This window comes from Elaeis guineensis, chromosome 11 (assembly GCF_000442705.2).
Source record: "Elaeis guineensis isolate ETL-2024a chromosome 11, EG11, whole genome shotgun sequence".
In the NCBI taxonomy this organism is placed as follows: domain Eukaryota; kingdom Viridiplantae; phylum Streptophyta; class Magnoliopsida; order Arecales; family Arecaceae; genus Elaeis; species Elaeis guineensis.
The window spans coordinates 57,451,300-57,478,975 of NC_026003.2; the positions used below are offsets into that span (position 1 = coordinate 57,451,300).

The 27,676-nt window shown below is 39.4% G+C and overlaps 2 protein-coding genes across 3 annotated transcripts in view; both read right to left on the bottom strand.

The window, feature by feature from the left end:
• Positions 1 to 27,676, bottom strand: part of LOC105034809 (uncharacterized) — a 125,533-nt gene that overhangs the window by 94,366 nt on the left and 3,491 nt on the right. The gene's annotated exons all lie outside the window — the stretch shown is intronic.
• Positions 20,563 to 27,576, bottom strand: LOC140852345 (uncharacterized). Its single transcript, XM_073245259.1, has 2 exons — positions 24,293 to 27,576; positions 20,563 to 24,191 (listed from the first exon to the last, which is right to left on the bottom strand). The coding sequence occupies exons 1-2, from the start codon at positions 24,506 to 24,508 to the stop codon at positions 23,796 to 23,798; spliced, it is 612 nt and encodes a 203-aa protein (XP_073101360.1). The 5' UTR covers positions 24,509 to 27,576; the 3' UTR covers positions 20,563 to 23,795.

Sequence of the window (27,676 nt, forward strand, 5' to 3'; positions counted from 1 at the left end):
GTATTTTAATCATTATTTTAAATCTAATTATACATGTATTTGATATATGTATTTTTAGTTTTAGATCTGAAATTTGGTGTTTATCTGATATATGTTTTAATTTAGATTTGAAACTACATATATGTGATATATGACATTAGGTTTAGATCTGAAACTATTTCAAGATTATAAGCCACTAATGCATGCAATAAAATATAATCTAAAAATTATTTTTAAATCTAAAAATTATGTTGTTGCATGTGGGTATGGGATGAACAAATTAGTTCCAATAATCAAACTACAATTAGGATCAAATTGATTAGATTTGGCTAGAACCCGTTGTTGATTTTGAGCAATTGATTGAACCTAATCAATGGTTGATTAGGATTAGATCAAAGAGCTCAAAGTCAAGTTTAGTTGTAGTTGGTCGCATCGATTCACAATTGACTCAAGACCAAATTTGACTCAGTGATTCGAGCCCGTTTCAATAGATTAATCTGATCGATTCTAATGATCAATTTGGTATCTAAGACAAGTATTTAGATGGTGGTTATTTAATTAGTTCCGTTGTCCAATTTGATTGGTGTCTAAAGAAAGCAACGGAGGAACCCTCACTCATCTTAACTTACCTGACCATCTTGGGAGATTCAGTTTCGTGCTAGGTTACTTGTTGACTTGAATTCACCTATGCCGACTAGACTGGTTAGACATATGGATGTGCTGACCTGAATTTGATCAGTTGGATGTTATATCTGCTGATTTAGAAGAGACCTAAACCTAAATCTTCTCACTAAATATTAAGTTTAGAGGTCTTCCATCGTTGTAGAGACGTGGGTGCCTTCCTGACGTTGATCATTCTCAGCTGGTTACAATGGTTCGGTTGCATCGGAAAGGTACAACCACTCTATTGGCATTTGATGTCTCGGGATAGAGATGGGGTTGGGCACAATAACTATTAGATGAAGGTCCCAATGATGGCTTTGTGCCCACTGGTGAATGATGGGTCTGACTTAACTAAGAAATGTGCCAATAACTGTTAGATGAGACCACAAGATTTACAGATCAAGCCCACTGCATCTTGCTTAGTGAAGTAATGGACAAGATGTTGTCCACTCATTGGTCTGTGCTCACCAATAACTGTTAGGTGAGGTGTGTATAGATTAATGGGACTGCAGTACCCACTTGAAACCGATCGCGTATAGGTTTCTATTTCTCCACTCGAGTATGGGAGTTTCAAGGAAAGAGTGGGAGCCTTTGTTTTTAAAATCCCTAGAACAAATATTTTTATAAGTACAAATATCTAACGAGAAACTGTCCTTTCTGCAGATAACCATATCAAGTTCCAACCCTTTAGCTTGTATCCTCGATACCAATAGGTTGACCAGTACAAACTATAAAGACTGACTCCGAAATTTGAGAATTATTCTCAGTTCCGAGAAACTTACCCATGTCCTTGATCAAGATGCGCCTGTGATACCAGCTCGTCCATCCCTTGATCAATGAGCCACACTTGAGAAGTAGATGGATGAAGATAACAAGGCGAAGTGTTATATTTTAGCATCCATGTCCAATAATCTTCAGCGACAGTATGAAGACATGAGGACTGCCAAAGAGATGCTGACTCATCTGCCAGAGTTCTACGGTGAGCAGAGTCGCACAACTCGCTTTGAGGTCTCCCAGAGACTATTTAGAGCGAAAATATGCGATGGGCAGTCCGTCAATGATCATTGTTTGACAATGATCAAGAACATCAAGGAGCTTCAGAAGCTCAGCATGAATATAGAGAAAGAATTACAGATGGATTTGATCCTCCAGTCTCTTCCTGATTCGAATGGGCAGTTCATCATGAACTACCATATGAATAAAATTGATAGCACTTTACCCGAGTTACTGAACATACTGGTAAAGCATAGGGCACCTTGAAGAGTTCAAGGGATACAGTTCTGACTGTGGAGCAGGCTTCCTCTAAGAGAAAATTTTCTTTTAAGAAGAAGAAGAAGCCTGCAAAGAAGCAAAAGAACGAGACTAAGCCTAAGAAGCAGGTTCCAAAGAAGACCGACAACAAAGAAAAGTGTTTCCATTGCAACATCAAAGATCACTGGAGAAAGAACTGTCCAGTCTATCTGGTGACTGTCAAGAGCAGAAAGAAGGATGGGCTTTCGGAAGGTACATCTGATATGCTCGTTATTGAAACTAATCTAATGGTTTCCTCTTCTTCTAGTTGGGTTCTAGATTCTGGATCAAATACTCATTTGTGTACTTCTATGCAGGATCTTGAAGAAGTGAGAGGGCTGAGGAAAGGCGAGATCACTCTCCGGGTCGACAATACAGCAATGATTGCTGCTGTGGCCGTCAGGACCTACCCTCTTTGATTACCATTAGAAGTTAGTTTAATTCTTAAAGACTGCGATTATGTACCTATAGCCGGTAGAAATTTGATTTCCATATCTATGCTGGCACAAGATAATTATAATTTTTATTTCAATAAAGACATGTGTTCAATTTATTTTAAAAATAAAATTGTTGCACGTGTTTTCTTGATTAACAGTCTTTATCATTTGAATATGGATGCAAGTGTAAATATTAACGAGCAAATAATGAATGCCATAGGGTCTAAGAGACTTAGAGATAGAATTAACCAAAAGTATCTGTCACACCTTAGACTAAGCTATATTGGAGAGGACAGACTGAACAAACTGGAGAAAGATGGTCTTTTCGGACAATTGACTTTCGAATCTTATCCGATTTATAAATCGTGTCTTCAAGGAAAAATGGCTAAACTGCCCTTTATAAGACAAAGGGGAAAGGACCACTGAGATATTAGTCTTGGTACATACTGATATGTGTGGTCCATTCGATGACAAGCTAGGGTAGCTTGTTGGGAGATGTGTCCCAAAGCCAATCATCAGCCTGTAGACGATTGTGCTCATACTTGTAAATGTATATGAATTTTCATTAATAAAAGTTATTTGGCTTTTTTCTTACAAATTGTCCATCTTATTTTGAACTCCTACGCTGTAATGAAATCCTCAGAACTATAATTATCGACAAAAGAGGATTTATCGTTTAGTCCTTAAAAGTATTCGTGATCGAATGATATGCTATTAATAGGACGATAGTAATATCGAGTATAGGTCGTTGTGTGCCATATGAATTGGTTGTCCTCTTAACCAATGAGTGTGGAGACATTGTTATGGAATGCAGATGGAATGTAGGAGTACATTCGCATCGAATGTGATCATTTGTCGAGCACTCTACTGTCAAGAGTAGCTCCTGAAGAGTATGGATATAAGTGTCCCTCAGACTTGAGATCTCCACGGTGACTTTTAAGCAACTCACTGTACTTTAGTACCAGACCATCTGAGTTTCTAATTCAGTGACGGAAGGATATGGGTGCAGTCAAGTACTTACCAAGTCGGTGTGTGAGTCAAGATAGAATTTACCCCTTTGAATTAGTAGGAGATATGCATCAGTGTATTTCAATTTAGTAAAATCTTGGTCAGGACAATCCATGTGATGGATTTGAAAGATTGAAATACAATGTGATCAACTAAATTAGGGTTGACAGTCAAACCCTAGGTCACCTTGAGCATTAGGGTCAAAGGGATGAATTATACAGTAACCATATGCCAGTAGGTTCTAGAATATTATTTTGCAATCTTTCGACCTATCCGGACATCGGATCCCATTGCTAGATGGTTACATCGATTAGTATAAAAAGTTATTCCTATACTACCGCCTTAGGTTCAAACTGTAGAGTCACATACATTAGAAGATTCGATCAAATCTGATGGCTGAAGAGTCCAATTGGATTGCGACTCTGGTGAGGAGTCTCACTAGGACTAGGACTCTGGAGGAGAGTCCCACTGGACTGGGACTCTACTATTAATGGAGAATTAATTAGTAATTAGATTACTAATTGACTCAATTTGATTGAGTAAAGAGCTTTGGATCAAGTCTAATTGAATTAGATTCAATTCGACTTAGATTGGGTTTGATATGATCAAACCTGATTGTAAGAAAAATTTGATCTTGATTCGATCAGGACTTGGACTCAACTAATTCCTAATTGGATTAGGAATTTATTAAGATGATTGGGCTCCTAATTAGATTAGGTTCATTGCTATTATTAGGTTCAAACCAAATTTGATTTGGTTCAGAATCGAATTAGAAATGAAAAGTCCTAGTCGGCAAGGACTCTATCCTTATCTCTTGCACCACACTTAGACCCATGCCCATATCTCAACGCCAAATTGAATTTGGCTTGAGCCTTTTGGCGTCAAGGGAGTAGGCCCAGTAAGGGTGGACGGTAAAGGATAGTGAGTCATAATCTTATCTCCTGCCTAATTCAAATACGATCCAAATTAGAGATAAGATGATAAAGAAAGAGATGTTTTCAAACAAGGAAAGAGAGGAGGCGCCTAATGATTTTTTCCTTAATTTCTACGAGGAGTTTTTAGGCGTGTGAGATATCAGATCTCTTCCCCGCGCCAAAGACTAATTTTTGGAAATTTTGGGATGCCCAAAATTGTGTGGCGTGGAGATTATGGCGTCCTCTCTTTGACCTAAACCCTAGTCCCTATTCTATTTAAAGGGGGCTCCAATCTTGGACGCCCCATCTCAGCTCCTCTTGCTGGTTTTTATTTTTCCAAAGTTCTTTCTCCTCTCCTCTCTTCCTCCTCCAAATCCTCTTCGTTTGGAGTGTCCAAAGCTTTTGAAGAAGGAAGAAATCAGCCTCCAAGATCCTTACAAGCTAGCACTTCCAAGGAGCCTGATCGGTGCCGGTCTTTGTGTGGACGTTCTATAGAGGCCGGACGACTTCGTGTGACTGCGAGCAACCTGAAGGAGATCCTTTCCAAGCATTGGACCAGCAAAGATCAAGAAACTTCAATTTGGTAATGGTTTCTAAACTATCTTGATCATGTTTGTTAGATCTAACATTTAGATCTTTATGGCGGCATCGATTAGATCGGTGCAAGTTTTTATTTTCAGATCTAAAGTGCATCTTAATTCACATTATTTATCTTGGCATGGTAGTTTAGATCAGATCTTATGCATGTAATTTAGATTAAATTATTTAATCTTATTATTTCGTTGCATAAAAATTTTGAAATTGCATGCATAGTACTACCGCACGTTTCCTTCAATTGGTATCAGAATCAGTTCATTATGATATGATTTATTATGCCTTTAGATCTGATTTTATGATGTTAGATCTGATTATTTATGATTTAGATTAGATATAAATATGTTTATTTTCACATCTGATTTTGTCTTGTTAGATTAGATGATCTGAATAGCAAAGTACTCTAATTGGGTAATCACCAGGCCGTCTAGTCATAGGAGCAAGTAGGGTAACATGACCCTCTCCTCCCATTCAATAGGATGCTCTTATGGCGTGTAGAGGTGTCACTATGAAGTCCCATGAAAAAAAAACGAAAAGAGAAAAACTCACTTTCTTGCAAAACCCTAGATCCTGAAATCCTAGGATTTGTTGTATGTGATACAAGTTGCATAGAAAATTAGTTACATCTAATCTTTATAATCAAAATTGTTTTGATTTAAAATCATGAAAATTTAGATATGATCTAAAAAATATTTATAATTTAATATAAAAAATTTACATGAAAAATTGTTTTAAAACCTAAACCATGTTGATGCAAAAACTTAATTAAGAATTAAGTATTGGATTGATTAGATCTAGAATTGTGATTTAAGATCTAATAATATTGCATAAAACATGGAGTATGGATTAACTCAAATTAGATCTTTTTTAATTAGGTTAGAATCAAAGAGTTAATTGACCATGTAAAGAAATTGATTGAGTCTAACCAAATATTGAATTAGATTAATCAAGATTTTTCTAATACAATAGTTGTAGATGGTCAAATTCATGTCTTTGATTAGACCAAATGGATCTTGATTGTGGCTCAGTGGTTGAACCCGAATCATTAGGTTGGTCAAATCGAAATTAATTAACCAATTGGTGTCTAAGGTAAGTTTGGCATTTTGACCAACGATTTTTAATTGAGAGCGGCTTATCTGGCCAATTTCAATGGTGTCTAAGGCAAGCTTAGCAGACCCTCCCATCGATCACACTTATCTGGCCAATTTGGTGAATTATGTTTTGATTAGATCGCTAAGTGATTCGAGTTAACCCATACCATTAAGGTTAATCAGTGTGACTGATCTAGGTGCCAGTTTGATCAGCATGATCCTAATCCGATTCAATGACTTGGTGAAGTCAGTGGGAGGATTGTGGTCTACTGATTGATTTCTTCTCTCTTCTTAATTCACAAATTAAATCTTCTAAATTATTAGGTACTTTAAATAAGATAATTATGGTGATAACTAAATCATAGCCTCTCATTAAGTTGGATGATAATGGATCCATTAGTATGATGATCATTGGAGGCCCAAAGGCCTGGTGCTCATCTGCTGTTGAAATTATTATTCATAATATGATGACTTAGTCGAGTCTCTTTGTCAGGTGGTCAAGTTAGCCAGCCAAAGTCGAGCCTGATCATTTGATAGTTAGATTCGTAAGTATGATCATGTTAATGATTGGATCTAACCAGAGCTTGCAGAGAAGACCAAAGTCAACTGAAAAGTTACTTGGGGCTAAATCAACTACTAGAAATTGTTTGGTAAAACAATTGGTTAATGAACCTACCCACGAATGCACATAGGCGAGCCAACCAAAGTCGGGCTCATGTGCAATCTGTGTGGATTCTAGTATCCGCTAAGGAATTAAAGTAATTCCTCGAATTGGAGGTAGAGACTACCTGATGTGCACCATCATGAAGAAAGAGATGATCACATGCCATATACGGATCCAAGAACCAAATTGATGACTTTGCTCACATGCGTAAGTGTCTTGGTTACAGTCATATAGCCTCTGAATGTCCAAACAAGAAGGTGATGTTCATTCGGGAGTCACAAGAGGAAATTGAAAGTGAAGATGAGATTATTTTGGAAGAGGTAAAAGAAGATTATGTGGAGTTTGCAGATGAAGGAGAGCTGTTGGTTATTCGCCGCAACCTGAACCTACAAGCTAAAGTGGATGATGAGCAGCACAAAAACATCTTCCATACCAGGTACACCATCCATGATAAGGTATGTGGTGTTATCATTAATGGGGATAACTGTACCATTGTGGCTTCCACTACTTTGATGGAAAAACAGACGGACCATGGTGATAAGGAAGACGAGTTGGTAGTCTTACTCGGCTTATTTGCACCATGCTTGCGTTGTCTCTCCACCTTAACAACAAGTTTGATCACATTGTCAAGGAATACATAAGATTGCAACTCCACCGTATCAGCAATCTCCTTGTTCAAACCTCCTAAGAACCTTGCAATGGTCTGTTCTTGAGGTTCTCGCAAAGTTCTTCCTAAGTCACCATGATCTCCAGCCACCATCATTTCCATAGTAGCAAGATGTAGCCAAGGTTGTTTTGTTCTTCTTAATTCACCATAATCTCCAACCACCATCATTTCCATAGTAGCAAGATACGGCCACTATCATTTCCTATGTAGCAAGATGCAACCACCATCATTTTCATAGTCGCAAGATACAGCCACCATCATTTCCATGATAGCCAAATTCTATTATTTCCTTTCATTTACTGAATTTGCCTTATGTTCCCTCTCTTATCTATATAAAGGGAGGCGACCTATGTATTCAATTCAGATTTCAATGAATGAAAATGAGTGTTGCTGAATTCTCTTATCTAACCCCTGTGTGTTAGTGGCGAGTTATAAATCCTAAAACTTATCACTCACATTCTTTTTTTCTTGAGTGTGGCGTTCTACCCCTTTATGATCTGATTGTGGCGATTTTCTTATCAATCAGATTTCAAAGGTTTCTTTCTTTTTTTGTTCTTATGCTCCAACCTTGGTTCTTACGTACACAAAATAGTTATTCAGGCCTGGGCACATCAATTTGGTATCAAAGCCTGAGGGAGTGTTTGACATCCAAATCATATCTGGAGGAGACGAGGTCCCTGTTATTCCTAGAGGCATGAGTCTGGAACAAACTCAGATTATGGGGCTCCAGCGGCGTCAAGAAGAGATGATGGAGCAACTCAATCGCCTAACACAAGCGATTGAGCGATTGGCAACACTTCCCCACCACCACAGTGGCATAGCCATCCAGCACCACGACGAGTTGATCGCGATGATGAAGAGGAGTATGACGAATCCGAAGATGATGATGGTGTGGAGGAACACTTATGGCAAAGACGGGGCAGCAAAGGGGTTCGGGAGACAATATTAAGATGAGGATCCTATCCTTTAAAGGAACTAGCTCACCCAAAGAATATCTGAAATGGGTGCAACGTGTGGAGAAGGTCTTTGAATGTCAAAACTATTCTGAGGTAAAAAAATGTAAACTTGCTGCCCTTGAATTCACTGATTACGCTAATCTTTGGTGGGAGAATGTGAAAGCTCAGCGTAGGAGGAATGGAGAAGAGGAGATCCGGAGCTGGAGGCTTATGAAGCGGATCATGGAGAAGCGATTTGTCCCTCAATATTATAAGCAGGAGCTGTACATCAAGTTATAAAGGTTAAGACAAGAGGGGATGTGTGTTGAGGATTATATCAAAAAATTTGAGATGCTGATGATGAGGTGCGATTTGCGAGAACCTCAAGAACAGACTATTGCAAGGTTTTTAGGAGGCTTGAACAAGGAGATTGCTGATGCGGTGGAGTTGCAATCTTATATGTTCCTTGACGATGTGATCAAACATGCTGTTAAAGTGGAGAGACAGCGCAAGCATGGTGCAAATAAGCCGAGTAAGACTACCAACTCGTCTTCCTTATCACCATGGTCCGTCCCTAAGGCGGTTCCAAAACAAGTAGAAAAAGGTGATTCTAGCAAGCAAGTCACAGATGCGGCCAAAGACAGAGAAGGTGGGGAATTCACAACCTCCCAGGCGAAGTCGAGATATCAAGTGTTTCAAGTGTCTTGGTTACGGTCATATAGCCTCTGAATGTCCAAACAAGAGGGTGATGTTCATCCGGGAGTCACAAGAGGAAATTGAAAGTGAAGATGAGATTATTTTGGAAGAGGTAAAAGAAGATTATGTGGAGTTTGCAAATGAAGGAGAGCTGTTGATTATTCACCGCAACCTGAACCTACAAGCCAAAATGAATGATGAGTAGTGCGAAAATATCTTCCATACAAGGTGCACCATCCATGATAAGGTATGTGGTGTTATCATTGATGGGGTAGCTGTACCAATATGGCTTCCACTATTTTGGTGGAAAAACTTAATCTGGTGACTATTAAGCATCCCCGTCCCTATAGATTGCAATGGCTTACTGACAATGGTGATGTGAAGGTTACAAAGCAGGTTGTAGTACCTTTCTCAATTAGTAAGTCCTACAAAGATGAGGTTGTTTGTGATGTGGTTATTATGAAAGCCAGCCATTTTCTTTTGGGAAAGGCTTGGCAGTACGATCGGAGGGCTATTCATGACGGCTTCAAAAACACCTATTCATTTGCCAAGAACGGGAAGAACATAGTGTTGGCACCACTTAGTCCGCAACAGGTCCAAAAGGACCAGCTTATGATCGAAAAGGGCAAGAAAGAGAACCTGTTTGCCAACAAGAGGGAAGTGAAGCGAGTTTGACTAACCATGAAATTGTTTTTGTTCTTGTAGCCAAGCAGGTTCCAGGTGAAGAAGTCTCCCTTCCACCACAAATGAAGGAGATCTTAGAGGAATTTACATATGTGTTCCCGGAAGAGTTACCAAAAGGATTGCCACCAATCAGAGGGATCGAGCATCAGATTGATCTCATTCCAGGGTCTGCCCTACCAAATAGACCAGCCTATAGATGCAATCTCGAGGAGACCAAAGAGTTGCAGTGGCAAGTTGCAGATCTTTTGGAGAAAAGTTATGTGAGGGAGTCTATGAGCCCATGTTCAGTACCAGCTCTGTTGGTATCGAAGAAGGATGGATCTATGCGGATGTGCATGGATAGTAAGGTGATAAACAAGATCACAATAAAATATCACTATCCAATCCCGCAACTGGACAATATGCTTGATGAGTTGCATGGAGCTAAGGTCTTCTCAAAAATACACTTTATGAGCGATACCACCAGATTTGTATGAAGGAAGGTGATGAATGGAAGACTGCATTCAAGACCAAGTTCGGGTTGTACGAGTGGACGGTCATGCCATTTGGCTTGTCCACGCGCCTAGCACATTCATGAGATTGATGAATCATGTGCTGCATAAGCTTATTGGTGATTTTGTAGTTGTGTATTTTGATGATATTCTAGTTTTTAGCCGGAATCAAGAAAAGCATATGGAGCACCTCAGGGGTGTTTTTGAGGTCCTGCGACAAGAGAAGCTATATGGCAACCTCAAAAAGTGTCATTTTTGTCAGGATCGCAGTCTTTCTTGACTATGTTGTGTCACAACATGGAGTGGAAGTTGATGAGGGAAAGGTGAAAGCGATCAAGGAGTGGCCTGTTCCTACCAATGTATCTGAAGTGAGGAGTTTTCATGGCCTAGCATCCTTTTATCGGAGGTTTGTGAGGAACTTCAGCACTATTCTTGCTCCTATCACTGAATGCATCAAGAAAGGAGGAGAATTCAAATGGACTGAAGCAGCCCAAAGGAGCTTCGAGTTGATCAAGGAGAAGTTGAGTTCAGCACCCATTCTAGCTCTACCCGACTTTTCCAAGACTTTTGAGGTAGAATGTGATGCCTTCGGTATGGGCATTGGAGCTGTTCTGATGCAAGAAGGGCATCCCATAGCATATTTTAGTAAGAAGTTGAATGGTGCAAGCTTGAGCTACTCTGTCTATGACAAGGAATTCTATGCTTTGATTCGGACTTTGGAGACGTGACAACATTATTTATTGCCAAAGGAGTTCGTCATCCATACTGATCATGAGTCTTTGAAGCACTTGAAAGGACAAAGCAAGCTGAATCGTAGACATGCCAAATGGATGGAATTTTTGGAAACCTTTCCTTATGTGATCAAATACAAAAAAGGAAATGTCAATATCATGACTGATGTACTTTCTATGAGGTATGCTTTGATTTCATTGCTGCTAAACTAATGGGATTTGAGCTGATTATAGATCAATACAATGAAGGCCCAAATTTTGTAAATATTTATGAAGAATGCGAGAAAGGAGCTGTAAACGGCTATTACAAGCATGACGGATACTTGTTTAAGTCAGGTCGGCTGTGCATTGCTAATAGTTCCATTCGAGAGCTTTTGGTGAGAGAAGCTCATGGTGGTGGATTGGCGGGTCATTTTAGAGAGAAGAAAATATTGGAGATGGTGAAATAGCACTTTTATTGGCCAGCTATGATTCGTGATGTGCATCACGTCATTGAGAGGTGCGTCACCTGTAAAAAGGCGAAGAGTAAAGAGACTTCACAAAGGTTGTATATGCTGCTACCTGTACCAGATCAACCATAGGTAGATTTGAGTATGGATTTTGTGCTTGGGCTGCCAAAAACACAAAGGGGGAAGGATTCGGTTCTGGTGGTTGTGGACCGATTCTCAAAAATGTCTCACTTCATGCCATGCCATAGAACCGATGATGCTTCACATGTTGCAGAATTATTTTTCAAGGAGATAGTACATCTGCATGATGTACCAAAGAGTATTGTGTCTGATTGAGATGTCAAGTTCTTGAGTTATTTTTGAAAGACCTTGTGGAAGAAACTTGGTACTAGATTGCTCTTCAGCACGACTTGCCATCCGCAAATCAATGATCAGACCGAAGTGGTAAATTATACCCTCTCTTCTTTGCTTCGCACTATTGTTAACAAAAATATGAAGAATTGGGACAAGTATTTGGCTTATGTTGAGTTTGCTTACAATCGTAGTATTCATAGCACTGTTAAGCATTCTCTTTTTGAAGTGATTTATGGGTTCAATCCTATCACCCTACTTGATTTAGCACCACTTCCAATCAGCGAAAGGGTTTGTAGGGATGGAAAGAAGAAAACTGAATTGGTTAAGTCCATGCATAAGAGCATCAAGGAGCAGATTGGGAAGAAGAATGCGGCTTATGAGAAGGCAGCCAACAGAGGAAGAAAACAAGTTCACTTTGCTCTAGGTGATCTTGTTTGGATACATCTTCGTAAGGAACGATTTCCAAGCCAAAAAAATCTAAGCTCATGCCGCATGCTGATGGTCCATTTCGAGTTGTTGAGAAAGTGAATCACAATACTTACAAGATTGAATTGCCTGGTAACTACAATGTGTCCGCTACATTCAATGTTTGAGATCTTTCTCCTTACTTGGAGGATAGTTTGGATGATGGGGACTTAGATTTGAGGGCAAATCCTACTCAACAAGGGGGAAATGATGTGCACCATCATGAAGAAAGAGATGATCACATGCCATATACGAATCCAAGAGCCAAATTGATACCTTTGCTCACGTGCGTAGAAGCATGATGTGGTGCGAATCAGATTTGACAAGAATTTGAAAGAAATTATTGCTTGGGAAAGGGCCGAATTTAGAAGGTTATTTTGTTCTTCCTAATTCACCATGATCTCCAGCCACCATCATTTCCATAGTAGCAAGATGCAGCCAAGGTTGTTTTGTTCTTCCTAATTCACCATGATCTCCAGCCACCATCATTTCCATAGTAGCAAGATGCAGCCAAAGTTGTTTTGTTCTTCCTAATTCACCATGATCTCCAACCACCATCATTTTCATAGTAGCAAGATACGGCCACTATCATTTCCTATGTAGCAAGATGCAGCCACTATCATTTTCATAGTGGCAAGATACAGCCACCATCATTTCCACGATAGCCAAATTCTGTTATTTCCTTTTATTTACTGAATTTGCCTTATGTTCCCTCTCTTATCTATATAAAGGGAGACGACCTATGTATTCAATTCATATTTCAACGAATAAAAATAAGTGTTGCTGAATTCTCTTATCTAACTCCTGTATTCACCATGATCTCCAGCCACCATCATTTCCATAGTAGCAAGATGCAGCCAAGATTGTTTTGTTCTTCCTAATTCACCATGATCTCCAGCCACCATCATTTCCATAGTAGCAAGATGCAGTCAAGGTTGTTTTGTTCTTTCTAATTCACCATGATCTCCAACCACCATCATTTCCATAGTAGCAAGATATGGCCACTATCATTTCCTATGTAGCAAGATGCAGCCACCATCATTTTCATAATGGCGAGATACAGCTACCATCATTTCCATAAGAGCCAAATTCTGTTATTTCTTTCCATTTACTGAATTTGCCTTATGTTCCCTCTCTTATCTATATAAAGGGAGGCGACCTATGTATTCAATTCAGATTTCAATGAATGAAAATGAGTGTTGCTGAATTCTCTTATCTAACCCCTGTGTGTAAGTGACGAGTTATAAATCCTAGAACTTATCACTCACATTCTTCTTTTCTTGAGTGTGGCGTTCTACCCCTTTGTGATCTAATTGTGGCGATTTTCTTATCAATCAAATTTCAAAGGTTTCTTTCTTTTTTTTCTTGTGCTCCAACCTTTGTTCTTACCTACACAAGATAGTTATTCAGGCCTGAGCACATCACTACCGATTCGTATAAAATAGTGGGAGAACTTTTAGACTAAAGTCCATGTCTTTAGGTTTAATTAATTCATATACTGATTAGGTTTTGATTTTTTTCTTGTGTGCGCAGAAATAGCCTCAAAATTATCGCTCCGATCACTGTTGGACAGTGAAAAATTGACAGAACCCAATTTCGATAACTGGTATCGAAAACTCAAAATCGTCTTGGAGCACGAGTAGATCTTGTATGTGATTACAGATCGGGTACCTGAGGAGCTTGCTCCCAGCGCTCATGGTGCGATTAGAGACACTTATTTGAAGTGGCTCAACGACTGCACCACGATGCATTGCATTATGCGAGCCTCTATGAACAACGAGTTCAGCCGAAAGTTCGAAGAGGCTCAGTCAGAGGATATGCTCTAAGTGTTGAGAGTCCTTTGGTACTCCCGATGATGTTGAGCAGCACAAGACTAGTTGCGCCATTTTCAATGCTCGAATAAGGGAGAGAGCATCGATCATCGATCATGTATTGTACATGATCGAACAAATCAAGTGACTGAGCAAGCTCAGCTTTCCTTTGCATAAACAGCTGGGGAAGGATGCGATCTTGAACTTCCTGCCCAAATCCTACCTTCTGTTTCTCAGTTATTTGAGAATGATGAAGTCTGTAGTCAACTACCACGACTTGTTATGGTTGTTACAGACTTTGAGAAGGATCACTAGCTCCATAAGGAGACGGTGAATGTAGTGAGAGGATCTTCTTCGAGTGGGCATCATCCCTTCAAGAAAGGAAAAAAGAAAAAAATAAAAAAGTGCAAAGTGTTGGGAATCAGACCCAGAAGCCCAAGTTCAAGGCTAACCAGTGTCAAGCAGAGTGCTTCTATTGTAAGAAGCAGGATCACTGGAAGAGGAACTGTCCTCAGTATATAGCTTCCCTTGACCCGAATAGGCCAAAGAAGAAGAAGCAATCGATTGCTGGACAAGATACTTATATGATAACACCTTGTAAATTCTCTATTTTTGATACAATGATCTGAGTATTGGATACCGTAGTCCTATTAATATTTGCAATTCGTTGCAGGGTCTTCAGATCAGTGAAAGATTTGAAAACGGCGAAAAATTCCTGAATCTTGAAGATGGAAGATCAGTTCCAGTTCTAGCTTTAGAAATCATCAAGTTTGTATTCGAATCTCATTTTATTGTTCTTAATGAATGTCATTACTGTCCCAGTTTTTTTTTAAATGTTATTTTTGTAGACCTTTTGGCCAAGTTAAATTATAAAATATCAATAAAAAAAGTTTTTGTGATATCATTTTAAATGATGTTATGATAATGCGTGGACAGTTGAACAATAGTATCTATGTTGTATCTAGACCTAATGTAATATACATGTCAAATAAACATCCTAGGATAGTCGATGTCACGGATGCCTACCTTTGGCATTATAAGCTAGATCATATCAACAAGAACAGAATGAACATGTTAGCTCAAGAAGGAATTCTTGATAACAATGATTATGAATCATTGCCAATCTGTGAGTCTTGTCTGCTTGGAAGATGACCAAGTCACCTTTTACTGAAAAAGGTGAACGAGCCAGTGATGTTCTGAGTCTTGTACATACTGATGTATGTGGACCCATGAGCACAAGTGCCAGAGAAGGGTATCACTATTTCATTACATTCACAGACGACCTATCTAGATATAGGTACGTCTACTTGATGAAACACAAGTTCGAATCATTTGAAATGTTCAAACGGTTCCGTAATGAAGTAGAAAAACAAACTGAAAAGAATATTAAAACTCTTTGACCAGATCGAGGAGAAAAATATCTTTCTAGTGAATTTCTGACATATCTTGAGGAGAATGAGATTCTCTCTCAATGGACACCTCCTGAAATGTCACAACATAATGGTGTGTCGGAAAGGAAGAATCGAACCTTGTTGGACATGATTTGATCCATGATGGGCTTTTATAATCTGCCGATATCCTTCTGGGGATATGCACTCGAGTCGACTTGTTATGTGCTTAATAGGATTCTTAGTAAATCTGTAAGTAAAACACCATATGAGATATAGACTGGACATAAGCCAGTACTCTCTCATCTTAGGATTTGGGGATGTACGGCTTATGTAAAGTATTTGAAAACAGACAAACTTGAAGTCAGGTCTGATAGATGTAATTTTATTAGACATCCCAAAGAAACTAAGAGATATTATTTCTACCTTGCTGATGAACAAAAGGTGTTTGTCAGCTTTAGGACAATCTTTTTAGAAAAAAATTTCTTGGGAAAGGAATTAATACCTTTAAGGTTAAACTTGAGGAAGTTCAACAGGTAGAACCGACACAATCTAGTGAACCCACAGAATCAGATTTGATGATGTCAAACCCGGAACCTATTGTAGAGGCACCATTGAGAAGATCCGATAGAGTATCGCGTCAACCAGACAAATACTACGGTTTCTTGGTCCAAGATGAAGATCCTATTGAACTCGATGAGAACAATGAGGATCCGATCACCTATATGGATGCAATACAGAGATCCGACTCTGACAAATAGCTTGAAGTCATGAAATCCGAAATGAAGTCCATGAAGATTAATGATGTGTGGACATTAGTTGACCCACCTGAAGGGGTTAAACCCATAGGGTGTAAGTGAGTCTTCAAAAGAAAAAGGAGAGCAGACAGGAAGATGGAGACCTATAAAGCCTCTGTTTGGTTGCCAAGAGTTATCGTCGGCGTTATGGTATTGACTATGACGAGACATTTTTTTCTGTGACAATACTCAAATCCATTCGGATTATGCTTGCGATAGCAGCATACATGGACTATGAAATCTGGCAAATGGATGTGAAAACAACTTTTCTTAATGGAGAGCTACAAAAAGAGATGTATATAATACAGCTTGAGGGTTTCACATCCATAGATGAGTTCAAAGTGTGCAAGCTTCAAAGATCCATTATGGATTGAAGCAGGCATCCAAGAGTTGAAACATGCGTTTTGATAAAGTTATCAGAATGTATGGCTTCGTTAGAAACGGAGAAGAACCCTGTATTTACAAATGGATAAATGACTCTGTGATTGTATTCCTCGTTCTATATGTGGATGACATTCTCTTAATCGAGAATGACATTCCTGCATTACAAGAAATAAAAATCTGATTATTGTCTCAGTTTTCTATGAAGGACTTGAGAAAAGCATCCTACATCCTTAGGATAAAGATATATAGAGATAGATCGAAAAGGTTACTTGGATTGTCCCAGTCCACATACACAGACACCATACTGAAGCGGTTCAGCATGGAGAATTTCAAAAAAGGTTATCTCCCGATAGGCTATGAAATTTCTCTTGAAGAGGGATTGTCCGACAACTCCTCAAGAGAGAGCATATGAGTAGAGTTCCATATGCTTCAGCAGTGGATTATAATATACACCATGACATGTACAAGACCAGATGTGGCATACTCACTAGGATTAGTGAGTAGATACCAGTCTGATCCAGGAGAGAACCACTGGAAGGTCGTAAAAACCATTCTTAAGTATTTGAGAAATACTAAGGACCAGTGGTTTGTAAATAGTAAAACTGATTTGAAACTAGTGGGGTTTAGCGACTCCAGCTTTCAGTCAGACCATGACGATAGCAAGAGTGTGTCGAGTCATATTTTTATTCTGAACGATGGAGCAATCTGCTGAAAAAACTTCAAACAGCACACCGTGGCTGACTCTATTTGTGAGGCGGAGTACATCGTGGCATCCGATGCTGCGAAGGAAGCTGTATGGTTGCGAAAATTCATCGACGAGCTCGGAGTAGCACCCTCCGTTGATGGCCCAAGTCTTTCATGAAAAATTTATTCGATAGCCAAATCTTGACCGATTGCATCATTGGGCTATCATTCCCAATAAGCAGTATGTCATCGACATACAGAACCCAGAAAATAATAGTACTCCCACTTGTCTTCTTATATATACATGATTCATCCTCATTTTTGATAAAGCAAGCCAAACTCTTTGACTGTCATATCAAATTGAATGTTCCAGCTCCTCGAAGCTTGCTTCAATCCATAAATAGATTTTTTAGCTTGCATACTAAATTTGCTCTCCCACTTGAGACAAATCCTTTTGGCTGAGTTATATAGACCTCTTCCTCAAGATTACCATTGAGGAAAGCGATTTTGACATCCATCTGCCAGATCTCATAGTCGTAGTATGCCGTTATAGCGAGCAAAATCCTGATGGACTTGAGTATAGCCACTGGTGAGAAGGTTTCATCATAGTCAATTCCTTACCTTTGTTTGAAACCCTTCGCCACCAAGCTAGCTTTGTAGATTTCTACTTGGCCATCTACTCCGATCTTCTTAAAGACCCACTTGCACCCTATTGGGATTACACCCTCAGACGCATCAACCAAGGTCCACACTTGGTTGGTGTACATCGAGTCCATCTCAAATTTCATGCCTTCCATCCATCTATCTGAGTCTCTACTCGTGACAGCTTTCGAATAGGTCAGTAGATCATCATCCTGAATGATATTGATCGAATTGTCATTCTCAATGACAAAACCATATCTCAGAGGTGCTTAACGCACTCTATCTAACCTTCGGAGAGAAGGTGTATATTGTGGATGTACCTCATCCTTTGGTACTTTTGATTGAGGATCTTCTTGTGGTTCAACCACAGGTATTTCTGGATTGGTTTGTAGATTCTGAACTTCCGTAAGTTCAATATTCCTCCCACTGCCTCTTTGGATGAATTCATTTTCTAAGAAAGTGACGTGCCTACTAATAAATACTTTTTATTCAATAAGATGGTAGAAGTAGTATCCATTAGTCTCCTTAGGATATCCTACAAACCTTCATCTATCTGATCTAGCACTAAGCTTATGTCTAAAAATATTTTTGACATACGCAGGATAGCCCCAAATCTTAAGATGTTTAAGATTAGGCTTCCTTTCCTTCCATATCTCATATGGTGTGCTTGCAACAGACTTTGAAGGCACTCTGTTTAAAATATATGCAGCAGTCTCTAGGGTATATCTCCAGAAAGATATTGAGAGATCAGTGAAGCACATCATGGACCGCATCATATTCATCAAAGTGCGATTTCTCGTTTCTGCTGCACCATTTAACTGAGATGTATGAGGGGTCCATTCAGAGAGAATATCTTTACTTTTAAGATGATCAAGAAATTCACTGGATAATAATTCTCCTCCTCGCAGATCGAAGAATCTTGATATTTTTTTTAGTTTATTTCTCGATCATACTTTGATACTCCTTAAACTTATGAAAAGCTTCAGATTTATGTTTCATAAGATACACATATTCGAACCTTGATAAATTATCTATAAAGGTGATAAAATAGGAGTATCCTCCTCTGGTCTGAATTGTCATCGGTCCACATACATCTGTATATACTAAGGCTAACAACTCATTTGCCCTCTCTCCATGTCCAGAAAATGAAGTCTTGAACATCTTACCCATGAGACAAGATTCACAAGTTTCCAATGATTCATAATCATATGGGTCAAAGAATTCTTTTTTGTATAACTTATTTATCCTTGACTCACTAATATGACCAAGGCGGCAATGCCAAAGATATGTGATATTCACATCTTCTCTCTTTCTTTTCATATTTCTTTCAATATAAAAAATATTTTCGTTGAGTGCAAAATTAAAAGATTGTTATTAATATAACTACTGCCATAAAATTCATTAGAAAAGAAAATGGAACATCCATTTCCCATTAGCCTTATTTCATAACCTTATTTTAATAACAAAAGTATAGAAATAATGTTTCTAATGACCTTTGGCATGTAATAATGGTTTTTTAATTTTAAAATTTTGTCCAAAGGCAAATCAAGCATACAGGTTCCCACAATCTCTGCACTAATGGACTCTCCATTTGCGTCATAAAGCTCAAGGTCACCTCTTTTCAAATCTTTGATATTCTGTAGTCGCTGTAATGAATTACAAATATACGATCCACAGGCGGTATCCAATATCCAAGTATCAGAGTCTGAGCCATTTAATGAAAAATAGATCTGTATCATATACACACCTTTTGGTGCTATACTTGCACTCTGCTTCAATCTTGCAAGATAATTCTTGCAATTATTCTCCCAATATCCAAATTTATCACAAAATGAACAGACAATATCCAAGTGGACATCTTTTGCCTTCTTATTTTTGTAAACATTATTGCTGACCAATCCACGATCAGGAATATCCAGAACATCAGAATTCTTCTCCGGTATGAATTTGATTTACAAGTTCTTCAACCAATCCACATAGTTTGGATCAATCAACATATTTTTATTTATGATTTCATACAGTGAAAATAAAAAAATCATAATGTAGATTTAAATATACATAAATAAAAAATAATAGTATAAACAGACCACTCATGTTTGATATTCATAACTAGATGAAATCTTTTAACTAGTTATGTCTTCTACTATTTTGTCGGATACCATAGTCCTCTCCTATGGTAAACGAAAAATCCTAATCTGGTTTCTTAATGGGGTTGAGACCCTAATCACTCAATGAAACTTTGTGGATATCACAACAAATCTCCATGAGTTCAAAGGTATGAAAACCTATCCAATTGCATCTCATGCAATTTTCAACATAATCCTTATCTCTAAAAATACTCGTAGCCTTGTGGATATCACAACAAACTATAATATTTTTTAGTTAAGTCAAACCCTTCATTTCCTTATACCCATATCTAAAAAATGCTGTTTTTGTAGATATCACAACAAAACAACATATCCAAAATATGTCATAAAGCATCTAATATGCACCAAGACAACCCCACATCAATTCCTATAGCAAGCCTTGTAGATATCACAACAAACTTACGATGATCTTTGATAGGATATTGACTAGGCATAAAGGAAGGTATATGTAGTATTCAAAACACTAAGCAACCTTTATTTAAGATTCGAACTAATCCAATTAGCCAGAAAAGTGTTAAGATTGGTAGCGATCCCTCCGTTGCTTTTCTAAGACACCAATAAATTGACCAGACCAGCAAACAGAATCAATTAAAGAACCACCACATTTGAAACACTCCTTAAACACCAATTGATTAAACGATTCAAGAAATAAGTCAGCTACTGGTTCATAACACTACAACTTAATATGATCTTTAGGAGGACTTTAATGGTCTCATGCACATCCTAATTCAACCAATCATAACGATGCACTATTATAGTTGTATCTTTATAAACATAACAACTAATCATGCATCTAATCATATCTCTAAGATATGAAATCATAATCATATAATATGATTATAAAATAGCAACTTAAGCATATCATATGCATGAAGTACTTATAACATGCATCAATATAAAACATTCTTTTCGCGATTCTTCTTCTTAGGATATCACAATGGCATCCCTACACGTCATAAAAGTACTCCATGGAATGGGAAGAGAGGGTCTTTAAACCCTACTTGCTCTTATGACCAGACGGCTTGATGATGAACCCTAATTCGAGTACTAGGCTACTAAGAAAAATTCTATACATACATCATCCATTTAATATTATGTATCTAAAACATATCTCAAAGACATGCTAGGGTTTGGATGTTCAATTGGGTTCAACTATTGATCCGTCTTGAACCAAACCAAAAATCCATGCTTGATCATAATCAAGACAATATTCCAACCTTTGATTGTATAAATCAAAATAGACTCTGATACCACTGTTGGGTTCTGATGGCGCAGCGAAAGAACTAGATGTTTAAAATTTTCATTCAAAACACCTGACACACCAAAACCCTAATGACTAGAAACCCTTGACTATAACAATCAAAGCATAATAAATGTAAATTAGGATAAAAAGAATACCTGCAGTGCTAATCCCAATTTTCATGAGGCATCCAAGTGTCCGCCCTCCAATGGTGATCCACATGAAAATCGGACCAAAGATAGCGCTCCTCCTTCACTTTACTTCAAGAGTTCTAACCCCTAGAACTCGACTAGCCACCAGTCGATCAGATCTGAGTCTGAACCTCTCAGAACCACCCACTGGACCTGACCACCTTTTTCTGGACCTCTTAAACCCTTATAGCTATTAGGAATAGGCTTGCCTTAAAAGAACAAGCCTTTATCCTAAACCCTAGAGTTGTAAGAGAAGGAGAAGGAGTGGACAAGGGATGTAAGAATTGAATGATCAATTCATCTGTCGTCCCCTATTTATAGTATCAGATGGAGCACCAACAGAGAAGACACGGCTTATCTGGAAAGCCATATCAGGTCTTCGTATCACTTATCTAAGAGTCTTCAAACAGGACTCATCAGGTTATGATACGTCAAGTACTTCCCTCTCATACGCGCACACCCAGAAAGAGATGCAATTGGCGTCTCTTCTATTTTCAAATTTGTGTGAAACTTTGCCACGTATTCCTTGATTCAAATGGAAAGGCAATCAGCAAGGGACGCCCCATTTGGATAGGAATTTAAACAACAGAAGGACTCTTCATCGCGAAGAGTCGCACGAGTCCTTTCTCTGTCGCGCGTGCACGCCCAGTTAAAAGGCATCAAAAGTAACACTCCACTACATGATAATTTTCCATACTTATCATACGGAATCAGCATTTAAATCTGATCTTTATCAGAAAAAATACCAGATAATAGTGTCAGCTAAGACTCCTTAAAACAAGAGTCTTCACGTCTCTTCGCACATCCAAAAAACTTTTCGTGTGCGCGACATGGTTCCAGGAAAATTTCCAAGCGCAATCCAAAGGATTTTTCATACTATAAAAGGCATGCAAGGTGGTTAAGGTTCTGATCTAATGCTATATGAGTCAGAGATCCAAAGTAAAAGGACTCTTGGTCCTTCTGCATGCAAAACCAAAGAGCACATGCGCTCTTCTTAAAATTGTGCCAAGAGTCCTTAACAAAAAGGACTCTTGATTTTTGGCATTAACTTGAAATATGATGCCCCTTTTTGGGCTGCCTCCAAGTGGCATGACCTAACCCAATTGCTTACTAAATTGGATTAGCAAATTAGCAAGATATGAAGCCAAATTGATCTCCCAAGGAGCTAGAGTTTCCACACGTGCTAGCATGCTTACTGAAAACCCTGATTGTATCCAATATTCCAATCAACCTTATCAAAAGAGTCCTTGGCCAATTTCTATATGTGTGTGATCCATTGGGTTCCATATCTAACTAGCAGTAGGTCTGGATGCAAGTTGACCGAATTTGATTAGATTCCAATCTAACCGATTTAGGTCCAATCGAGCGCATCCGAGTTCAATAACTAGAATCCTTTCTAATTGACGATCGAATTAAACTCTTTAGTTCAATCAAACCTACAAGTCAAGATTAATGTCTAGCAACATATCATAATTACCCAGAAGATGTAGAATTTGATGAAAATACCAAATATACCCTTCAGTGACAAGTTACCATACAATTCAATCCTTCGATCATCCCTGCATCTCGAATATGTTCATGAGTATGGAATTATGTCAAACTCAAACACATATTCACATCAATTCTCGATTAACCAATGATGACTCCAATGATGAAGCATTAGAAACTCTTTCTAATCTCCTTCCTGCTTTTGACCAAAAGACTTTTTTCGAGTCATCTAGAGATAAGAATTACAGGATGAGATCTCCTCTTACTAGGAGGGATCAATTCCATATTGACCTACTCATAACCTTTATACATACTTCACCATACCCAGAACATTCCGTACATGTCTTAATGCCATGTCTGGATATGAACTAAAATATAGGTTCATGTGCACAAAATTCTATGGTGGTCTCAGATTTAAGAATCACTTGCACAACTCCCACTTAGAGAACCATCTTTGACATGCAAGTAAGGCTTCCATAAGATGTTCCTTGTCGTCGAGTTAATTCAGTGGACTCATTTCCAAATGAACACCCACATCCTTGTATTAGTGTCCCACACACAAGTGGCTGGTAAGATCTGCCACCGTCTCCATCGAGCATACATAGGATATGCCAGTCTATCTGGAATATTGATCTCTGACTCAATACTCCTACGATCAGAAATATTTAAGATTAGGATTTTAGATCTCACTGGCATGACCTATTCATGTCTCCTAAAATCATTGGCCTAATCTTTGGGGTTCATCATAATCTTAAACATAATAAGATGCAGCTAAAATGATAAATCAATACCTCATTTTATTATCCAATAATAAATATCATTACATGAGTTGGAAAATTATAAAGAAAATCCCATCGCAACATACTTGCAATTGACTTTTAGAGCACTCTTCTTTCACTTGCCGTCCGACTCTAAGAGGCCGAGGTCAAGATCAGAAAAGTGACTTCTGACCTTCTCCTTGAAATCTTCAGCCCCCTGCATATATGAAAGCGAGGCGAATTCTGATTTAACATCCAAGAACTCAGCCGAAGACTTGAAAGCCTTGACCGTGGCAACCTCCAACTCCCCCCATGCTTCCTCTTCTCGACTGATAGCTGAGCTTCAATTTCAGCCCAAGCTTTTGAGAGCTCGGCCTCCAGTCGCTTCATCTTTTCTTCCAGTGACTTGGCCTTCTCCTCGGCCTTCAGTTTGGACAGTTGGGCATCGTCCGCCCTTCTATTAGCCTGGCCGACCTTTTCCTCGGCCTCCCTCGAGATACGCCAAGCTTCGCGCACCGTCTCTGAAAAGTGATCGAAGTGATAGACGAGCTAAAAAAAGAAAGAGAAAAGAAGAAAGAGTAGGTCAGTAAAAAGTGCTTAAGAAGGAAAGATCGAAAGTAGCCAAGGAAGGTCAGTAGATCATCACTTACCCGGAGAAGGAAGTCCCATGAATCCTGAATTCGGAACGCCCCTTCAGAGTTGAAGGCCTCAACGTCGATCGATAGTAAGACCGACCTAAGCAGAGATCGGACGAGCCGATAATCGTCGATGGCCTTCCTGGCGTCCGGGGCCTCGACATCTAGTAGAACTTCCACCGAAGGGGACACCTCGACCGGTAGGCCGGCCGAACGAGAAGACATGCACATCGAAATCCGAAAAGTGCCCGAACCTCACTGCGACGAAGATGCAGAAGGCCGAGGGCAGGTTCCCCTGGCCTGACAAAATGAAGCGGTGCCACCACCCTTGCTGGCGTCGAAGATTCCTTCCTCGAAGTGCTACTGGGCCCCGAGGAACCCCCAGCCACAAGCTGGGCGAGCACGGCCTCGATCTGGCCACGCTTTGAAGCAGAAGTCGCACTTGTCTTCTTTCTCTTCGCAGCAGCCCGATGAATAGCCTCCAGCTCCACAGAATTCATTGCTGCATAAAAGACAAGATTAGTCAAAAAGAAAAGAAGCACCGAACTAAAGAACATAAAAAGAAACTTACTCTTTGGGTCGGCCAAAGTCAATCCGACCTTGAACAAAGTCTCCTCGATAAGAAACTTGATCAACGGAGGAGTATGACTGAAAATCTACTTCAACACCTCCTCCTCGTCTAACAAAATTGGAGCTCTGATTGCTGACCTATGAAGTCGACCCCACGACATGTTGAAGTCCTAAGATTGCTCAGCCAAAACGAAAAAGAAGCGCTCCTTCCAGTAATGCACTAAGGAAGGAGCACCTCGAAAGAGATAATGTCCCCTCTGAGGAGAGGCGTACCACCACCCGACCTCTGTAGGATGCTCCTTCAATGTGAAGCAAGCTCAAGAAAAACGGGAGGTCGGTTCGACCCCAAGGAGAAGGTAGTAGGCAAAGAAACCTAAGATTTGGTGTCATGAGTTCAACGTAATGCTACAGAAGCTTATTCTATATAAATTAAGAAAGTCTATAACAAGAAAATAGAAGGACAGTCGAATATTGGTCTTTAAGGATTGCTCATAAAGACCTGCTCGACCCTGACGAGAAAGAGCTATCCGTTCTCCGAAAATGGCGACCTCCGACCTGAATTCAGCTAGGACTTGATATTTCAACCTAATAATCTCCAAATCCTCGAGAGTGAGGATGGAATTTACTCTAAATGGATCGAAGTCCGGAACTTCGAGTCTACCCGAAGAACAAGCTATCTCAGACTCTAGGTCCACATCCCCAACGTCGTCACCCAAGCTCCAAGTGGAGGGGGATGAACTAGAATCACTCATAGTTAAAAAGTAAGGAACTGACCTAAAGATGAAGTGGCCAAGCAATCAAGGTACGACGAACAATGATAACTCGACTGTACCCGAGCAATTGGGCAGAGTCTCCAAGTGCCAAAGCTCCCTCTGAATAGTGGAAACAGTAAAAACAAAGTTACCACACCCTTATTTATAGAAGTCCAGGACGGCTCCGATCTACTATCGATTTACCTTCTCCGACCGATGTTTGACAAATGGCAACCTATGATTGGTCAGAACGTGGCTTCCGTGGATTCAAAGAATCAGCAGTCCAGATTTGAAGACAGTTGGCCTCAGGAAGCCGATCTTCGACACGTGTCAATGGAGGACAGCTCAACAAGATCAGATCAGCCTTGACCTCAGACTAGTACTCTCTTCGACCGACCTATCGGTAACTCAGCCTCGAGAGTAGGGGGTATTTGTTGTGGATCTGTACCTCGATCTTGACTTCTCTACGTCCTCGGCACTGGCCGAGCTATAGAAGATGATAACTATTAGATTATGAGCATACGACATATGAAGATCGCTAGGCACGACCTATCACATTGGCCGTAGTTCCAATTCCTCGACCTAATCCTACTTCACCTGATCCTTGGATGATCTAAAGTAACACGTACGCAACAGACCTATTTCAGCCAGCAAGAGGACAAGCACCTGCTCCACGAACTCCAGTATCTTGGCCACAGACGACCTATCATAGCTCATCCGTCGTCGAGCTAGTCTCCACATCAGATCTGGCCCACCTTCAAATTGAAAAAATCCAGATAGAGTAGAACTCCTCCATAATCGAGTCTCCCATAAAAAAAATATCTTCTCCGAATCAATCTGTGCGATAAATCCGAAAATCATCAGAACTCCGAGATGGATACGACTCAAACTTCTCTCCTATAAATTAAGGCTCCGAGACCCTCTAAGATATGCAATCGACTCCTCGCACTCTCCTCTCATTGTTCTCCATCTTCTGACTTGAGCATCGAAGGGTCTTCACCGGAGAACGCCACCCTTGGTGAGAACTTGTTTTGCAGGTGTTCGGGTGAAGCTCCAACAGCGATTTCACCTCAACCACATCCACCTCGGTGACTGACCTCAGGCGAGGAGATCGGCAGCAACAGTTGTGATTATGTGGCTGGAAAAATTTTGCTTGCCAGCACTTGGGTGCAACAGCAGGTGCAAGGAAACAGATATCCTAAAATCAATTTAAGTAGAGAAGCACTGGGGAAAAGGGTGAATGTTTAAATTTTATAAGAGTTCCCAAAGAATGTATGTTACCCCATCTATGTTGAGCGTGAGGTGCAATTGATAGAGCACAGATAGTTGTGATCATGTGACTGAAAAAATTTTACTTGCTAGCAGCAGGAGCAGGGAAACAGATATCCTAAGATCAACTAAGAGAAGCACGAAGGAGGAGGGTGAATGTTTAAATTTTATGAGAGTTCTCAAAGAATGTGTGCTGCCCCCTGTGGAAGTTTCCTACCACCAAGGGCAGCATTAATGGTTGCAATCCCCATTTGATATTTACTCCCACTTCTAGCCAGTACATTCAGGAACATAAAGAGTGCCTCCCTGGTGGACGGGTGGCAAACACCTCAGCATGATAAAAGCTCAAGGACCATGAACAAGGGCTTGTATTTGCTTAGCATAATAGAGATGAATAGTCAAAATTTTATATAAAACACCTAACTTATGACCAAGCATTTAAGTGTGCTAACATTACTCTAGTGACACAATCTTTTTAGCTCAATATAGGTTTATTGCATAAAAGTACAAGTGCAATAGCTCCCATTTTGCAAAAGATTGCTTATATAGTAAACTATATACTTCATGTATTTCATTATTTTTTCTACACTTTAACATGGATAAGGTAGTAATCCTTTACCCTATTGTTGCCTTTGAAGCAACAAAATGATGGACAAGATAGTATTAAACTCTTGACCAACTTTCATCACTGTCCCAACTTATCAAAGACTTGCACTACAACATGCTGCCTAACTTTTCACATTGCTTGGCAGAAATAAAGAGGAAAAATCTCTTAATCTAAGACACTATCACTTCCCAATTGGAACGT